We start from the raw sequence: 16,295 nt of genomic DNA on the forward strand, positions 1-16,295 counted from the left end.
TCGACCCGTTTGAAATGCATTGTGTGGCGATTTTCCCATGCGAGTTTGTAGAACGGAAAAGTAGACTTTTGTGAGTTGGACTATCAAATAAATACCTGAAATAACACATAGAATCGCGGGTGTTACAGATAGGAGTTTGCGCCCAACTTGACCGCTAAAAGGATACTTCCTTATTGAAGAAATATGATACTTTTTCCATTCTATAACCTAACAACCTCCTCCCCCCAACCCACCATAGAAATGACATAGGCATAGATATATTTTATTAGGCATCTCGTAAACAAAAATAAATATGATGTTAATCCTCATAATGTTTGGAAAAAGAAACAGAAATAAATATTATACATATAAAAGGCTTGAGAATTACTAGAAGCCTAGGTCAAGACTTATCTCCCTCACCCCCCCCCCCCCCCAGCAAATTTCGTCTACGCACCGAGGTCGAGTCTAACCTATACGGTGCTGTGAACAGTGACATTTACGTCAAACAGGGCTTTCAAACAGGTCAAGATCTCATTTGCAGTTTCTTCAACACTCCGTTCAATACCGACTTTAAGTGTGTAATCCGAACTTTCTGGCTCCTCAAGAACCTCAAGCTGCGAGTCTAGAAGAGAGTCTGGCATAAAGTGTTCCTTGCGGTTTAATATTCGCTCACGAATCAAGTCTTTGGATCCTTGTAATAGCACAATAAGGAAATCACCAACATCTTTCGACCCCTTATTGTCTCGCGGATATTGTGGCGGGGTCTCGCTCGTTGATTTACCCGAGGTTCCTTGCAAGATTATCTTTCTGTAGGATGTTTTCAAAGCAGAGCAGGCCAGGACACCTGATTCACATCGGCTTTTCCATCTGAAAGAAAACGCATTTACAGTGATGAACCAAAATAGTGGGCCCTCCTGGACCCGACACTTGCGTGACAATACTGACTAAATTCCGAACCCTTGCGTGACAATATTGACTTGCGTGACAATACTGACTAAATTCCGACACTTGCGTGACAATATTGACTTGCGTGACAATACTGACTAAATTCCGACACTTGCGTGACAATGCTGAATTTAGTCAAGTGTAGGAATTTAGTCAGCACTGTCACGCAAGTGTCGGAATTTAATCAATATATTGATGAATATCACTCGTGACAGTTGATCAGTCCCATAGCACAGCCCAAATATGTGGGGGGAGGGGGGAGGAAGAGACATTTGGCAAAAATCCCCCACCCCTCCCTCTGTTACAGTTTAGTCACTACCTTTTAACAACTTCATTGAGTGCAATTAACCAGGGCAGGCGATCCTATAGAGGAAAAAGAAAAAAAGAAATGTTTTGTCTAAGAATTCAGCACGCCTATTTCAATAAATTATTCAATGTTGTAGCGTGTTTCATGTGTCATTTTGGTAATCCCGCGAAGCATTCAACATACTTGAGCGCTCCATTGTAGGTCTGAGTTGAGTGTGATTCTGAGTTGAGTGTGATTCAGAGATACTTCGCAGCATCCACAGTTTTTAAGACCTTTCCATGCAAGACATAGTCATGAACAATCGGTTTGCGTTTTCTGGTAACCCGTTACGCAGTAACGCATTTACTGGGGTTGAAATTCATTTGCCATGTCTTTCCCCAGGCTTCAAGCTTTTGAGATCGTTCTGAAGGATTGCTGTTTCCTGATGTGATTGGACACCCAGATAGAGGAACAATCTTACAGTTGAATCTAGCTGGTTTGGTAGGTCATTGATAAAATGTAAAAATAAACAAGGTGCCAAGACCGAGCCTTGAGGAACACCTGACTGCACGCTGGCATCATTGGAGTAGTCTCCACCAACAATAACCTTTTGAGATCCAGCTTCAGGAGGGGTCGCTCATGACCAACTCGAATGCCTATAGTGAGTAAATCAGTTTGGCCTCCCCCATGCATATGAAAAGCTAGATCAGTAATCACTTCAATGAGTTGTGTTGTGCACGACAAACCATTTCTGAAGCCATGCTGGAAGGGATAAAATATATTGTGTTTTATCGTGTGTCTAATGATGGCGCTTGTTATTATGTGTTACATAAGTTTGCAAGAAATGCATGTGAGAGAAATTGGACGGTAGTTTGCAGGGTAAGATTTTTTGCCTGCTTTGAAAACGGGTGTTACATATGCTGTCTTCCAGTCTTCCGGAACTTTACCGCACTCATAAGACTTCTTATATATAAGTTAAAACATAGGAGCCACAGTACTGGCCATTTTTTTTTTAGCACTTTAAGGTTTGAGGTTATCAGGGCCAGGGGCGTGGTGGTCGTTCAAGTTTTGGAGAAGTTTAAGCTCTCCAGCTTCAGTGATTTGGATATCATCCATGTCTGGTTAGGGGTTTTAGAGGGTTTTAGTTCTGGTAAATCTGTTTTTCAGAAACATACCTTGTCAGTTAAGGGAATCCCATTTTTCATCTTTTCGATGTTTGATGCTGGGTGGAAGTCATCGGCATCGACAAATGGCCACGACAGCTACAGGCAATAAAAGAGTACGAGTATTCAAGGTACTTGTGGCACCTTGAATACTCGTATTAACGCAAAGGTACTTATGCCATCCTTGAAGTCCTAATGCAGTGAAGGGGGGAGGGGGTTTGATAGAGGATGTTTTCTTTAACTTCGACTTTTGCTTCAAATAAATAAATAGACAAAATTTCCTCATAAGTTGTTTAAGTATAAATAACAAGCCGATGACAGGAATGGTAAACACGAGTTTAATTGTATGTTTTCAATTAAACTTAAACGCAAGTATTGGATTATAAATGGAGCGTTTCATTTTCAAATATAAACATTGATTAAGAGTTTTTGATAGACTCTTTTTTGGCAGCTATCAGCGCGCATATTTTATCTTCTACATTTTCGGGAGCGCTTTCTGTTAAGTTGGGCGCTAAAAAAACTAACATTGATGGTATTAGCTAATGATAAAATAATCGAGTAAAACACTAATGAGATGCTACAATAAAGGAAGCTTCACACAAACAACTAATTTCTTCGATGGGTCAGAAAACCAGGAGATATGCATGAAATAAAGTTGAGCAAAGAACTTGTTGCAATACAATAAAAATATTGGAATGAGAAAAAAAATTTCAAGCACTTATTGCTTTTTCTACAATGATGTGAATGTTTTTTAAAGACTTTGATGCCGCTGAACAATTGCACGAAATAACTATTTGAAAGACTTTGATGCCGCTGAACAATTGCACGAAATAACAATAGTTGACCTTTTCTTTGGGTTCAGATGGTTTCGAAACTATTACTTTGGATTATAACGTGCGTGCTCGGGCGGACGTGCTTTGTTTTCATTATCGAAAAGCTGTACATCCAAAAGTTTGAAATAATCTCGATTTTAAATGTGTACATCCCAGGGTCTAAACCACTAGCAAAATAATACTTCCTTCCCTTATTTAGAATGGAGCTTATTGTATAAATAAGCCGCATAGCGACAATAAAATCATACCTGTTTGCCAATGTATCTTCCAATAGTTGTCCTTCCAAAAAAGAGGCAAAGTGTTACCAGCAAGTGCATAGTTACTAGTAGATCTCAAATTTTAAGCAACTGCCTCCTAGTCATCAACGGGTGACGTCACAGCGTGTCACGAACAAAAAATACACAACAAGATGGAGTTGTTCACAACACGCTGTGATTTTATCCGTGCATTTATTTGTCTAAAATGGAGCAATGACTTCCCATAAATCCTTTGCAGTATTGCCACGGGATGTTTATTGTCGGATTTGGCTACATACCAGACTGATCTAGCTTATGCTTTATAGTTTTGTCTACAAGTAGCACGTCTATTAAGAACCGAAAGTGGACCTTCGGCCGTGTGTGTGTGTGTGTGTGTGTGTGTGTGTGTGGGGGGGGGGGGGGGGGGGGGGGTCACCTGCAACCCCCTGGGTACGGGCCTGAACAGGACTCCGTCTTCAATACGTTTTAGAATTTTGTGCACTTGGTATCAATAACAATAATGTTATGGTTCATTCTAGACTGAATCACATTTTGGAATCAGTATATTCTACAATAACGTTTTCAAAATACGTATACTTTACGATTTCCAATTTTAAAAACGTTTACAACATATAATCTTTAACATTTTAGCCATTCCATTTCCATAAACGTTTAGTGATAACTAGTCTCACAATATATTTATAGACATTTTGAGCTAAGTGCACTTGAACAAATCTATATTTCGAAACACTTATAGATAAGTGTACTCGATTCTATATCTAATAACATTTTGAGATATGTTCACTTACGCACGTTTCTATATCTAATAACATTTTGAGATTAGCGTATTTACGCACGATTCTATATCTAATAACATTTTGAGATCAGCGTATTTACCCACGATTCTATATCTAATAACATTTTGTGCACTTACTTGCCCGAGCCACAGACCCCCGTCACTAGTACAATCACCATCACAGCAACAAGCGTTTATCAGCAGTCTCAGGCACGACTATTTTCGGGAAAAAGGACATGTTAATATAAAGCCATTTTAGCAGGTGATCTCAGCAGATGACCCTAGGGGGAGTGGGGGTTTTCCTGGCCGCTTTTGTTCTCCATCTCCGCCTTTCCAGCCACTTCTTATTCCAAATCCTGTTTCCGTTTCTTGTCCTAAATTAGGGTCCTCATTTTACCCCGTCAGGACCTCACATTATAATAAAGCATTCACTTTTATCGGAATATACTTAAAATTGAATTTGTTCGCCGAAAAATTGACAAAAGAATCTTTCGTTTACTTCACGTACCCAGCCATCTGTGCATTGGGTCAGCTGTAAACCTCGGCATTCAATTCACAATTGAACAATTTCGAATCGTATAAAAGTGAAAGTGTATGTGATTTTGAATTGTGTCGCTTAGACAACAAGTTTGGCTTTCGTGCAAACCTAGGTTGGGTAATCAGGTAATTACTCCGAGTTTTCACAGCTTCTACTATGCCCGCACTACAGGGGGTAGTCCTATAGTAAAGATATATTCTTATATGTGTTACGTGGAAGGCAATGCCAAGTGCGTACTGCGCTTTTTCAATAATCTGCGAGCTATCGCCGACGATTTCCAATAATCTCCAAATTCGCAGAATATTTAAAATCGCAGTTACTGTTGGGTTGTTCGAGTTAGACAAGTCTAGTAGTAGGGGGTTTAGGGGGTTTAAACTCCCACCCCCAATGGGCTGCCTTTCTTCATTGTTTCCATTGTGTCTGTTTATTCGAAAATCGTTACGAAGGTAAATATTGACGAAAATTTATGGGTCAACCCCCTCCCCCCCCCCACCCTTGGCAAAAAGCTAGATCCGCCCTTATGTTTATTCAAGGAAAGAAAACCTTAAGCGAGTCCTTATGCAATTTTTTCAAAACTCTGCAAACTACGCCACCCAGGTTTACCGTGATTGCATAAAATGCGATTTTCCTTTGGGATTTTCTCAGTTGAGAACATCCTCGGAACCCCAGGGGTATTTTCCTCTAACGTTTCACTCGCGAGAAAAATAACCCCTTGGGAACAGTAAGGAACGAACTTGGCAAAAAAGCCGTCACGGCGCCTGGGTCCCTTGAGGTTTAAACATGTCTAAAGCTGTCATCGATCAATCTTTTTTGTGGACAAATCACTGTGGGAAATCTTACGCGTTTAGATATATTGTGCCGTTTCGCCAGCTCGGTCTTTTGTGATTTACGAAAGAAAAATGGGTTAGCCTTTTCTACTCGGAAATGTAAGGTAATCGGGAATTATTGCCGCGTTTGCGGGAAACAGTCTCAGATAATAAAAAAAGGCACAAACTATTCGGATCGTATTTGCTTGGAGAACAACTCTCCTCGATTACTGACTTTAAGGACTTTATTTGCACACTTTTCAAGCCAAGGATCTACTACATCCTCTCTGTAAGCTTAAACTTTGGTGCCAAGTAATAGATTCACTGCCGAATGAATCGGGACTACCGAGCACGATCCTCGCTTTCCCCTTGACTAGAATGTCAGTGTCCTTTGAGTTAGAAATATTTTTCGGCGGTACCTATCCCGATTGAGTTCAGATAGGCCAACTGGTCAGGGATTATCGACTGGAGAAGACAAGTTTCAAGAACTATCGGGTTCCCTCGCACATTTTCGGCATGGCTTGAAAAACTCTTTCCAAACCCTGTAGGTAGTTGAGCAAAAACATCCTGTTATTTGTAAAACCCCTTTAGGACCAAAAGCTGTTCTGGCTTCAATGAAGACGCTCTAATCGTGTATTTTACCGCTTAAATGATGTCGGGAATTAGCCCTTCGAATATATAAGAAGTTGTTCAGGAGCCATATTTGATCTCAAGCCAACACAGAGCAATTATGTAAATTTTTGGTGCATTGTTGGGGAAGCGCACCTGTGATTGGTCGACCTCGGGAGGTCGACCAATCACAGCTCACCATAGGCCTAGATTTTTTTGCCAAGTTCGTTCCTTACTGTTCCCCAGGGGTTATTTTTCTCGCGAGTGTGAAACGTTAGAGAGAAATACCCCTGGGTTTCCGAGGATGAGTTGAGAAACAATTATTAATTGTAGTTTATAACTGTTGGAGAGGGAATCTCCTAAAAAAAGGCTACACATGACAGAGGTTTCAGAAAGAACTCTTCTAAGAGATCCCAACGCCTTAGTCAGGGAGCATGTGAATTCCCGTGGGATTTTTGTGAAGAGAACAAGCCACCTATCTAGAAGTGTTGAGGGGACCCTAAGGAACACAAAAAATGTTGTCGGCAATTTTTTAACTTGTTGGGTAAGCTACTAGGGGGGGTTAAAGAAGGGCGGCCTCAAATTGCTCAGCATGGAAACGAGGCTGAGACTTAAGTTGCAGTTAACTTTACATATTTGCAACCAAGATTTATCAGATTTATTAGGGGATAGTATTATACATGTTATGACCATAAGTACATGTTGGGAGGTCACGTGACCCTTCTACATGGAAGCGAGGCTCTAATATTATATTGACTCATAACTACCGCCTATTTGAGCCTATTTTCAGCCAAATTTGCTCAGATTTCTTATATTATGTGATATGATGTGGTAGAACCCACAAACCGATTTAAGAAGGTCACGTGGCTATTTTGACGTGGAAGCGAGGCTCTAAACATAAGATTGTCAATTACTATTGCTTATCGGTAATACGAATTATCACTACACCTGCTCATGTTTTTATCTCAAAAAATGCAACAATTATCACCGGGGAACGTATTTTGCCATGAAAGCAAGGCTCTCAGTCGTGATCTCCATCGCCTACATCCTCTTCCTCCTCTTCGTCACTGGACTCGCTTCCCTCTACCTCCTCACTGACATTTTGACAGGGCTCGCCTTCCTCATCGTCAGCACAACCACAGAGATCAGTGCATGGAAGTCCCGCCTTGCGACACTGCCATCTGTTTGTCGAACACCTCTCCGTTAAACATCCGCACTTTACTAGATGGAGCACAGCATCTGGTGCTGGCTTTAATGATGTCATCACTGGAACCCATTCATCTGTCAACCAAAGCACACGACAATTGGTTTGTATATTATTCCGCGGGCCAATGAATGGTAAAAAAGCAATTACTGTATGTAACGAGCAATATTTACCTGCTTCCAATTTCCATCCGTAATCTGAGGGCGATGGCAGTTCCGGATTTGCCAGAATGTCTGAGTTCCACACCATACATTGGTAATGTGCGCGTTTTGTGGCTTCCCTCAGTGCTGCTAGGGTGGGCGGCAGTCTTTCTGATTCAGCTTGTTTCTTACGAAACAGGAGCCATCTCAGGTCTTTGACTTTGGTAATGCGCGTGTTGGGCTGGTAAAGCTTACACACAAGCTTTTCAATACCAGCATAGGTAGTTCCATGTGGCACATCAGAAGTTCCAAGATCTGCAAGTGCAGTAATGCTGTCTTGGTCAGCGTCGATGAAAGCTTTCCAGCATAACATATTTGCTTTCCCTTAAACAAGAAAAAAAAAAACAAAAAAAACAATGAGGATGTTGCGAGTTTGAAACAAAATACATATAACTATCTGGACATCAGTTATTTACCTGCAAAGCTCCCTGTGACATCTGCTCCACTCCATGCATGGAATCCAGGAAGTGCTGCAGTTTTGGCAGGTCCAAGGACGCGTACGATAGGGCAAAGCTTGATCTTCCGATGGCGACCACCTCTGCCGGTGACAAATGACGTGTCCTCGCATAACAGGGAATATCTTCGAAGGGACAACACAAAGACGCCAGTGTCGGGCGAGACTATCTCGATACTGGTGGCTCCGAAGGACGTAGCGTCGACAGCGTGTAGCAGCAACTTGGTGTCTGCTTCCTCGTGGTTGCTCTCGAGATGTGCCATATCTCTGTGAGTGGCTTGGCATCGAGTTCCCCATGCCACTACAACGTTCATCCCGGCCCCCTTTCCTTTCTCTAGTAACTTCACAGCTAGATACTCCGTCAGCTCTGATTTGGTCTTCACATGAGATAGGAGTCTCTTCATCGGAATCTTCGCAATATGTGTTGCATCTGATATCTTGTAGTAGATAGGCGCTTCTTTGCCCTGTCTTGACACTCTTGTCGCCGTCTCCAAGGATAGTGGTACATCGTACCTAAAATTTACATGACATCGTACATTAATTCGTCATTTTTTTATCTTCTATCTACATGGAACTGTAATGACATTGATTTTATTTACCGGTGAAATACCAGTTGCAACTCGTCACTTCCATGGTACCTGTACAGGACGCGCTCTAGGAAGTGATCCGCTAATTGCGAACAGTTCTTAATCCAAGACGGTTTGTCTAGCGCTTGCACTTCTGCCATCCCGTCAACAATAGATACCTTCATCCGAGTGCCTTCTTGGATCGGCGGATGGATTTCAAGCTCTGCTGTGTTAGAGCTTGCACCTGTGTTAGCTACCTTCTCTAGGATAGCCATCAAGGCACTCTTACAGGAACAGTGGAGCACAGAGCCATCTTGAGCAAACATCGACTTGGGTACCACGTTAAACTCGAATTCGCCAACAGCCTCCTTCATGTCAATTTCCGGGCGAGATTTCGCTACCAGGGACATGCGAGCGAACAAGGAGCGATCTTCCTTTAACTCGATAACCTTGGCTTTCACTCTGATTATCTTTGTGGCGCTCTTCCATGTGTCGAGTTTCCTCTTCTTCATAGGATGCCAGATGCTTTGTGTGGCTGTCGTAACTCTTTCTTCTACGAAGCGGCTAAGCAACTGAGTTCCCACAGTGCTTTGTTGACACAGGTCTTCTTTCACCTTGTCGGGCATTACAACCTTTGTTGCGATGTTGAAGAGGTCACTGCTGTCACTGAGGAAAGGATTTGTAAAGTTCCTGATGCTTGTAGCAAGCTGTTCGATGTTCGATTCTTGGCGTGCTCGTACAGCATTGCTAAGGTCGTGGTGGTGCTTTTCCGTCTTGCCCTTTGACGTACCAGACATCTCTTTGCCTTCTCTGCCAGTCGTGCCAACTCGGGTGCGATGAGGAAGTACTTTGAGCGTGCATTTTGATTTAGCGTGATGCCAATTAGCCCTCCTGAGACCTTCATGGATCGATTAACATGCTCAAATGCATTATCTGCGCCGAGAGAACAGAATGGCACATGTGGGTTTTTGTTAACGACCCAGTTTCCTTGCCGAAATTCCTCGTATATCTCTGGATCAGACTCTTCCAGCCTGGACATCTCAGCCAAAAAGACAGGTATCATCCGAGCATAGTTCAGCATGTCATGGGCGGAGAAGTACTTCGTAAATACCTCAAGGGCTTCTAGATGGAGGGCCCAGTTGCCAGTTCGAACGGCTCGTATGAAGGTCATCATTTCCATCACCATTCTCATGTACTGTCGCACGACTTTAAACAGCGGATACTTCTCCTTATCTTTGTCAAATGCATCCGTCTTCTCTAGCAGCTTCTGTGACTCGATGACGGAAACCAGCTTGTCGTGTGCCTCTTTAACTGCCTCCTTCGGACCATTAGCACAGACATTACTTAACTGGGTAACAGATTCTTCAAGGCTTTGGCGTGAACTTGCGTTTTCTTTGTCCGCGAAGGCTTCGTGATACATTAGGAAAAGCGCTTGTAAGGTAATCGCATGAGCTGTCTGCGCCCGCTTCACATGTTTACCGCCGAGGATCTGTTTAACCATATACCATATAACTCTGACTCAATCCAGCATGTATCAATCCCGCTGTTGTCGATGTAAGAGCCAATTGCACGTAAGGCCGCCATAACAATGTGGAGCTCTCCAGGACGGAGAATGAGATGGTTTAGGTCGCGACGGGCCATTTGGACTTTCTTTGCTGGCTGGTAAAGCCCTAGATCCAGCGAGATGACCGTTTTCCTTGTTGGGCCGACCACTTTGACACTAATATCCTGAGCTTGCATAAGTACAGTCAGAAGTGTTGACCAATCGTGGGCAGGCGCGGCAACTAAGGGGGCTGTTACGACTCTCGTGGTTGGTATTGGTTCGGTGACCAGGGAGTTATAGGCTGACCAAACTGGGATGCTGGTGATCTTCTTTGGTTGAGGATCTTGCTCCAGGGCTGCCGTGCCGGCTTGAGCGTTGTATGCTTGGGTTCGCGTTGCATTTCTCCCCAGAATCCATGCAGCATCTCCCATCCTTGTCTGCATCGGAAGCTCTTTCACGGAAAGACTAAACTTGAAATTTGCGGGGCCTTTGGGCTTCAATGGCGGTGCTGGGCATTCCAAGAAGCTAGTGAAGGATCTTCTATTGAGCGATGTTATAGACTTGCGTCAACATGAACTTCGATCTTCTGATCTTGAGCCTCGGCGCGCTGGTAAATTGCCATTGCAGTTCCATGAAACGTACGTTTTCCGTCTGGCGTGTCCTCAGCGAAGTCCACGTTATCTATGACAAAAAACACATGCCGCCCTTTGACAATGTCCGGAGGGAGATAGATGCCATCGTTTTCTTCCATTCGCTGTAAGACATTCGATTCTATCTGGGATTCTACCCTAAGCACTCGGTTATAGTCGACTGCAAGTCCAAATCCGTGAAGTAAATTGATAAGCTCTTTGCTGCGTACAGCCTGGTGTATAGCAAGCCCTATTGCTAGCTGATGTGGCATTTCACTTCTCATTCTCGTTGTTTCAGCTTTCTTGTGCCTCACCTGGCGATCGGGTAGAAACATAGCGACTGTGCTTTCAGTCAGACTCATGGCGCGCTTGTTTATCTCATTTGATTTTGACTCGTGTTGCAAAGAAAGATCAAATGGGCCTTGGATGACCCACCTAAAGAAGCTGACGAGTTCCCTGGGAACATTTTCATCTGTGATATCCTCGAAAGAGCCAGTAAACTCCCACTTCTTACACTTCTTGATAGACTTTCTGATAAGCGCGGCAGCATCAAAAAGTGTCTTCATCTCGTCGTCGTCTATTTCATTCTGCTCTTCTGCAATTTGAATTGCTTGATCTCTTCCAATCTTAACACTGACCCTTTCAGGCTCATTTACCCGTTTGGGCCTGTGGAAGTCAACATCAGGGATTTTATCTTTCAGTAGCTGCTTTAACGACTTGCGATGGACATTCGAATCAGGGACGTTGTTTGCGTGAAGTATTCCTTTATACGCCGCTTGTAACTGAGATATAGGGATAATATTACCGCCACTTAAACTAATGTCAGTTACAGTCAAGAACTCAACCTTTGCAGCTATCTGTCCGGCCATTCTAACTGGGACCTCGGCTTCGGAATCAGGCTTACGCAATAAATTGCTTACGTTCGTGAACCAACAGTTGTGGTGGTATTTTATGTCAATTGAATGGGCATCATTTGATGCAATGGCAGTATTGAGCTTCACGGCGAGCTTCTCATTGCCTGATTTTGTGACAGCTTTGCGAAGCGATTCCCCTGCAGGCAGAGATCTACAGTTGTAAAACATCGATTTATAGGTTTCCGGGCCATCGCAAAAAAGCAAACTTCTTTGTTAAAAGCTGTGGTTTTAGATCGAGTAAGCTTAGGAGTTGTAGGGCTATTCGCTGGTTGCGACTTTCGCCTTGATTCATTGGGTCCAGCTAGCTCTCTCTCATACCTTATCTTTGCCCTCTTCAGCATCCCTGTATGGGCGACATCCTTGTAGCAAGAGCGGTGCCATGAGCTCTTTCCCTGGAGAGCCTCGGCTGAAATGCCATCTGGCCTAATCCAGGCCTCTGAGTACTCCTTATTCCCATAACTGGCCCATTCTTTGAGAAAATCCAAAACTTTTTTATACGAATCTAGCGAAGGTTTGCCAACAAGACCTTCATTCTCTTTTACCTCCTGGCAAATAACACACAATTCTAGATTTGTCTCTTCAGAGTTTAGGCAAAGGGAAACATTCAAATTCGCCATGAAGGGTCATGATAGTTATGTAACTACTCTAGATTGACTGGCAGATCAAAATGGTGGATCACTAAAATGATGGAAATTACCGCTGACCAAAAGTATTCATTTAGAGACTGCTGACCAGCAAAACAATTATGGAAATATCGATTCTTTTATTTAATTGAAATCAAGTTTCAACAGAACTGCAATTATGAAATATGGCGGAAATATAGAAATCAAAGTTTGAAAAAATATATACTAATAATGCGATATTTAATCATTTTATGCAAGAGTCTCGCTTTCTTGACAAAAAGGTCAGGTGACAACAAATATTACTTTAATGTTTTTAAACATGTAAGATAATATTATTTTACAAAACTGGGCAAGCTTGTTTGAAAATAGCCTCAGATAAGAGATAGTTATGGGCAATATAATATTAGAGCCTCGCTTTCGTGTAGAAGGGTCACGTGACCTCCTTACATATACTTATAGTCATAACATGTATAATACTATCCCCTAATAAATCTGAGCAAGTTTGGTGACATTTGGTTGTAAATATGTAAAGTTATCTGCAATTTAAGTCTCAGCCTCGTTTCCATGCTGGGCAATTTGAGGCCCTTCTTTAACCCCCCCTAGTAGCTTACCCAACAAGTTAAAAAATTGCCGACAACATTTTTTGTGTTCCTTAGGGTCCCCTCAGCACTTCTAGATAGGTGGCTTGTTCTCTTCACAAAAATCCCACGGGACTTTAAACCACAACATATGCTCCCTGACTACCTGTAATTTCCACTGTTTGAATCTGTCAAAGTTGGTCAGTTTATGGGTTACACAGATTTTTCTAGCACTCCACCCCTCACCCCACCTGAAAAACAAAATCCCTTTGTGTTGGCCAGGTATGGAACCTGTTCCTGGAATCACATCCTATTGAGAATTCTAGCTCTGCTATCCCTTAGAATGTCTTGATTTAGTTACGGGCCAGAAATAAATTGATTTATTTTCAGAACATCATTGGTGCATTTGTTATAAATTGAAAACATGTGTGATTTAGTTTAGAAATACTTAATTATCTGATCAAGGATAACAATTTTTATTTGATTATCCCTTTTTTCTCTCTCTTAAGGCCTCTAGAAGGCGTGTATACGGGAAGGTGGGCAGGATGCATGCGCACCCCTGCTTGGGAGCCAGAAAGTGTGTCCATTCTTTTAAGGAATCTTCAAATACTATGCTTTTTCAATATGATACCTATGACTGCCCACCCCCTTCAGCCAATCCTGGGTACGGGCCTGTCTTGACTTCCTCCTTACACCATTATGTATTGATAAGAATAGTATCAAGGGACTGGGGACTAGACTATAAGGATTGAAGCTAGCTGGGGAAGGAGGGTGAGCTGCTACACATCACCAACACAAAGTAGATAAAAAGGAGATATGTTAGAAAAATAAATTTGTCTACACGTATTGTTTTAGCGGGATGATCCCACCGAATTACAAATAACATTAAAAAATAGAGCTTTGTTCATCATCGAACAAATGGGCTATACAAGGGCATACCTGTCGACTCTAGGCGGGAGTCTCAACATTTTGGACCCCTTCTCCCGCTTTCTTCAACGTTGAGCACAAAATCTCCCGCTTTTTAACAATTTTTTTTATTGCTTCCAAAAAATTATTCTATAGAAAATTGTCATTTTGCCTATTTTCTATTAAAATATTTAAAACAATAATTCCCTTGTGCAGCGCAATTTATCACCCTCGTAAGATCTATAAGTGGATTTGTTTGCAAGGTCTGTGTTGTTTACCAACCCCTCCCACCCAAAAATGAATATACCCCACCCCTCCCCAAAAAAATTCTCAAGCCAAAATTCTCAATTCTCAAGAGATTTTTGGAGGTTGACAGGGGGTGTTTATCTCTGTAGAAGGGAGCATAATCTATAAGAGCGACGTTTTTCATAGCCTGCAATGTAGACCGATAATATATGAGTATTGCGCTTAACCCATTGACTCCTGGCTTTTTTGGAGCTGAATTTACAAAAAACAGACTGAAAACAGATACCTCCCCCCCTATTCTGAGTTTTATACAGCCCGTCAAAGTCAAACACAGCTGCACCTAGTCAGCGGTATCCAAGCTTTCCAACAGTGCTTTGCGGCCCCCACTTTTAATCCCTCGTCGTTGTGCTGAAGCCAGCACAAGTTGATGGTTGCTTGCATTTATCATCAAAAATACAGCTATGAGCATATCAGGAGAGTGTCTCAGGACATCATGAAGTCTTTTGGGGCATAATTGAGTGCTTTGCTTATGGATATTTGCAAGCAAAGGTGGATTCATGATTGATTTTTTCTTGTTTGGCTTTGCCCGGATGAGAAAATAATTTTCTAATGAATCACCACAGCTCTCCTAAATGCTGTCTTTTCTGAAACCAAATTGATTCCAAAATTGTTTACACTGCTATTCTGGGTCTGTATGACCTGGAATTGATTTGTTTGGCTTCGGGGTGAAAAGATTTATAAAAAACCATCTGACTTTGGGGAGAGGAGTGTTGACTGGCCCTCCCCTCGTGAATTTTCCCCTGGATCTCCCAGAATGCTTTGCAATACGTAAAGATATTTTCGTGGTTGTACAATCCTTCAAGGAATGGACATTGTGTTTTGAGGCCAAGGAAATGTACCTGGAGGATCAGAATAAAGGTATCTATTTGTGTCTTGAGCTGTGTTTGCTGATCTCTCTCCCTTGTGTGGTATTTTGAGCGTTTTATTGAGAGGGGTGATTCTGCTTTTCCTCCTTGTTCGATTTGAGATTTGTCAAAGAACCTGTGCTATTATTTGGCTTAAGAGTAGATGCCAACACCTTGGTTGGATGCATATCTGCAAGACCATTTATCCCTTAGACTGATGCCTGAGTATCTTCATCTTGTTGTGTTTATTTTGAATTTATGAATTTTTTGGGTTGTGGGTACTTCCCAAAGCCGGTACAGGCCGGTTGAGGGGTCAATGTGTTTAATATGGTAATCTATTTTCAAGGATCGAAATATTTTCAAGCAAACCGGAACTAATAGAGGCTGCGTCTGACTGCCCGGTGAAAATTAGATTGCGTCCACCACCCCATATCCGAATTTTCTCAAGTTTCACACGGGTTTAGACGGCATTTCGAATTAGTACTGAAACCATCAAAACCTAACCTACTTAAACCTATATTTTACCATCGAGACCGACTGTAAACACTCGATCAAAGAACACTGTAATCCGCAAAGTAATTCAAGATAAGAACCTTAATATCTTACCTTTATATAGGTTTACCAATAGCCACACAAAGTTAGCGCTATCTAGATGTTGGTCGAAAGAGGAAATAAGTTTGTTATGTCTTCTTAAACCGCCATCTTATATTTGCGTTAGTGCCAGTCCCCTTGAGTAAACCAGCCGGAAATCATTCGCTCGAGCTCCAAATAATAATAATAATAATAATAATAATAATAATAATAATAATAATAATAATAATAATAATAATAATAATAATAATAATAATAATAATAATAATAATAATAATAATAATAATAATAATAATAATAATAATAATAATAATAATAGTAATAGTAATAGTAATAGTAATAATAATAATAATAATAATAATAATAATAATAATAATAATAATAATAATAATAATAATAATAATAATAATAGTAATAGTAATAGTAATAGTAATAGTAATAGTAATAGTAATAATAATAATAATAATAGTAATAATAGTAATAATAATAAAAACTTGATTGGTATGCTTCTAAAAGGGGAGAGCAGCAGAGTACAAGTCTTCGAACGCCATCTGGACCCGTTTTCGAGCAACTTCAATATGGGTGTTGAAATAAATTACAGTATGTGACGTCCGATAACTTGAACTTCGATCGATCATTCAAGAAGTAAAAACATTTACTGTATCAAGCTTAACTACCTCGAGTGATCGAGGGCTGTAGTTGTCGAACTGTTTGTGTACAAAAAAACATAAATTTGATTAAGGGC

General features: G+C 41.5%; 3 protein-coding genes across 3 annotated transcripts; all 3 read right to left on the reverse strand.

The window, feature by feature from the left end:
* Positions 1-246: 246 nt before the first annotated feature.
* On the reverse strand, positions 247-15,687 carry LOC5505732 (probable gluconokinase). Its single transcript, XM_001626460.3, has 6 exons — positions 15,566-15,687; positions 4,377-4,454; positions 3,455-3,485; positions 2,386-2,472; positions 1,244-1,287; positions 247-846 (listed from the first exon to the last, which is right to left on the reverse strand). The coding sequence occupies exons 2-6, from the start codon at positions 4,415-4,417 to the stop codon at positions 450-452; spliced, it is 600 nt and encodes a 199-aa protein (XP_001626510.1). The 5' UTR covers positions 4,418-4,454; positions 15,566-15,687; the 3' UTR covers positions 247-449.
* LOC5505744 lies at positions 6,835-9,707 on the reverse strand. Its single transcript, XM_032374055.2, has 4 exons — positions 8,649-9,707; positions 8,012-8,562; positions 7,569-7,919; positions 6,835-7,472 (listed from the first exon to the last, which is right to left on the reverse strand). The coding sequence occupies exons 1-4, from the start codon at positions 9,410-9,412 to the stop codon at positions 7,213-7,215; spliced, it is 1,926 nt and encodes a 641-aa protein (XP_032229946.2). The 5' UTR covers positions 9,413-9,707; the 3' UTR covers positions 6,835-7,212.
* Positions 9,850-14,397, reverse strand: LOC5522137. Its single transcript, XM_048727562.1, has 2 exons — positions 11,758-14,397; positions 9,850-11,562 (listed from the first exon to the last, which is right to left on the reverse strand). Exons 1-2 carry the CDS (start codon positions 11,867-11,869, stop codon positions 10,712-10,714), a joined length of 963 nt encoding a protein of 320 aa, XP_048583519.1. The 5' UTR covers positions 11,870-14,397; the 3' UTR covers positions 9,850-10,711.
* Positions 15,688-16,295: the final 608 nt, after the last annotated feature.

This window comes from Nematostella vectensis, chromosome 5 (genome assembly GCF_932526225.1).
Source record: "Nematostella vectensis chromosome 5, jaNemVect1.1, whole genome shotgun sequence".
In the NCBI taxonomy this organism is placed as follows: domain Eukaryota; kingdom Metazoa; phylum Cnidaria; class Anthozoa; order Actiniaria; family Edwardsiidae; genus Nematostella; species Nematostella vectensis.

Coding starts and splice junctions, on each gene's coding strand:
- LOC5505732 (XM_001626460.3), bottom strand. CDS start 4,417: ATGGTGATTGTACTAGTGACGGGGGTCTGTGGCTCGGGCAA. Junction 3,486..4,376: donor GGGGTCTGTGGCTCGGGCAA/GTAAGTGCACAA, acceptor CTTTTTTGGAAG/GACAACTATTGGAAGATACA. Junction 2,473..3,454: donor GAAGATACATTGGCAAACAG/GTATGATTTTAT, acceptor TATTGCCTGTAG/CTGTCGTGGCCATTTGTCGA.
- LOC5505744 (XM_032374055.2), bottom strand. CDS start 9,412: ATGTCTGGTACGTCAAAGGGCAAGACGGAAAAGCACCACCACGACCTT. Junction 7,920..8,011: donor TGTCACAGGGAGCTTTGCAG/GTAAATAACTGA, acceptor TTCTTGTTTAAG/GGAAAGCAAATATGTTATGC. Junction 7,473..7,568: donor CGGATGGAAATTGGAAGCAG/GTAAATATTGCT, acceptor TTTGGTTGACAG/ATGAATGGGTTCCAGTGATG.
- LOC5522137 (XM_048727562.1), bottom strand. CDS start 11,869: ATGTTTTACAACTGTAGATCTCTGCCTGCAGGGGAATCGCTTCGCAAA. Junction 11,563..11,757: donor TACTGCCATTGCATCAAATG/ATGCCCATTCAA, acceptor CTCAGTTACAAG/CGGCGTATAAAGGAATACTT.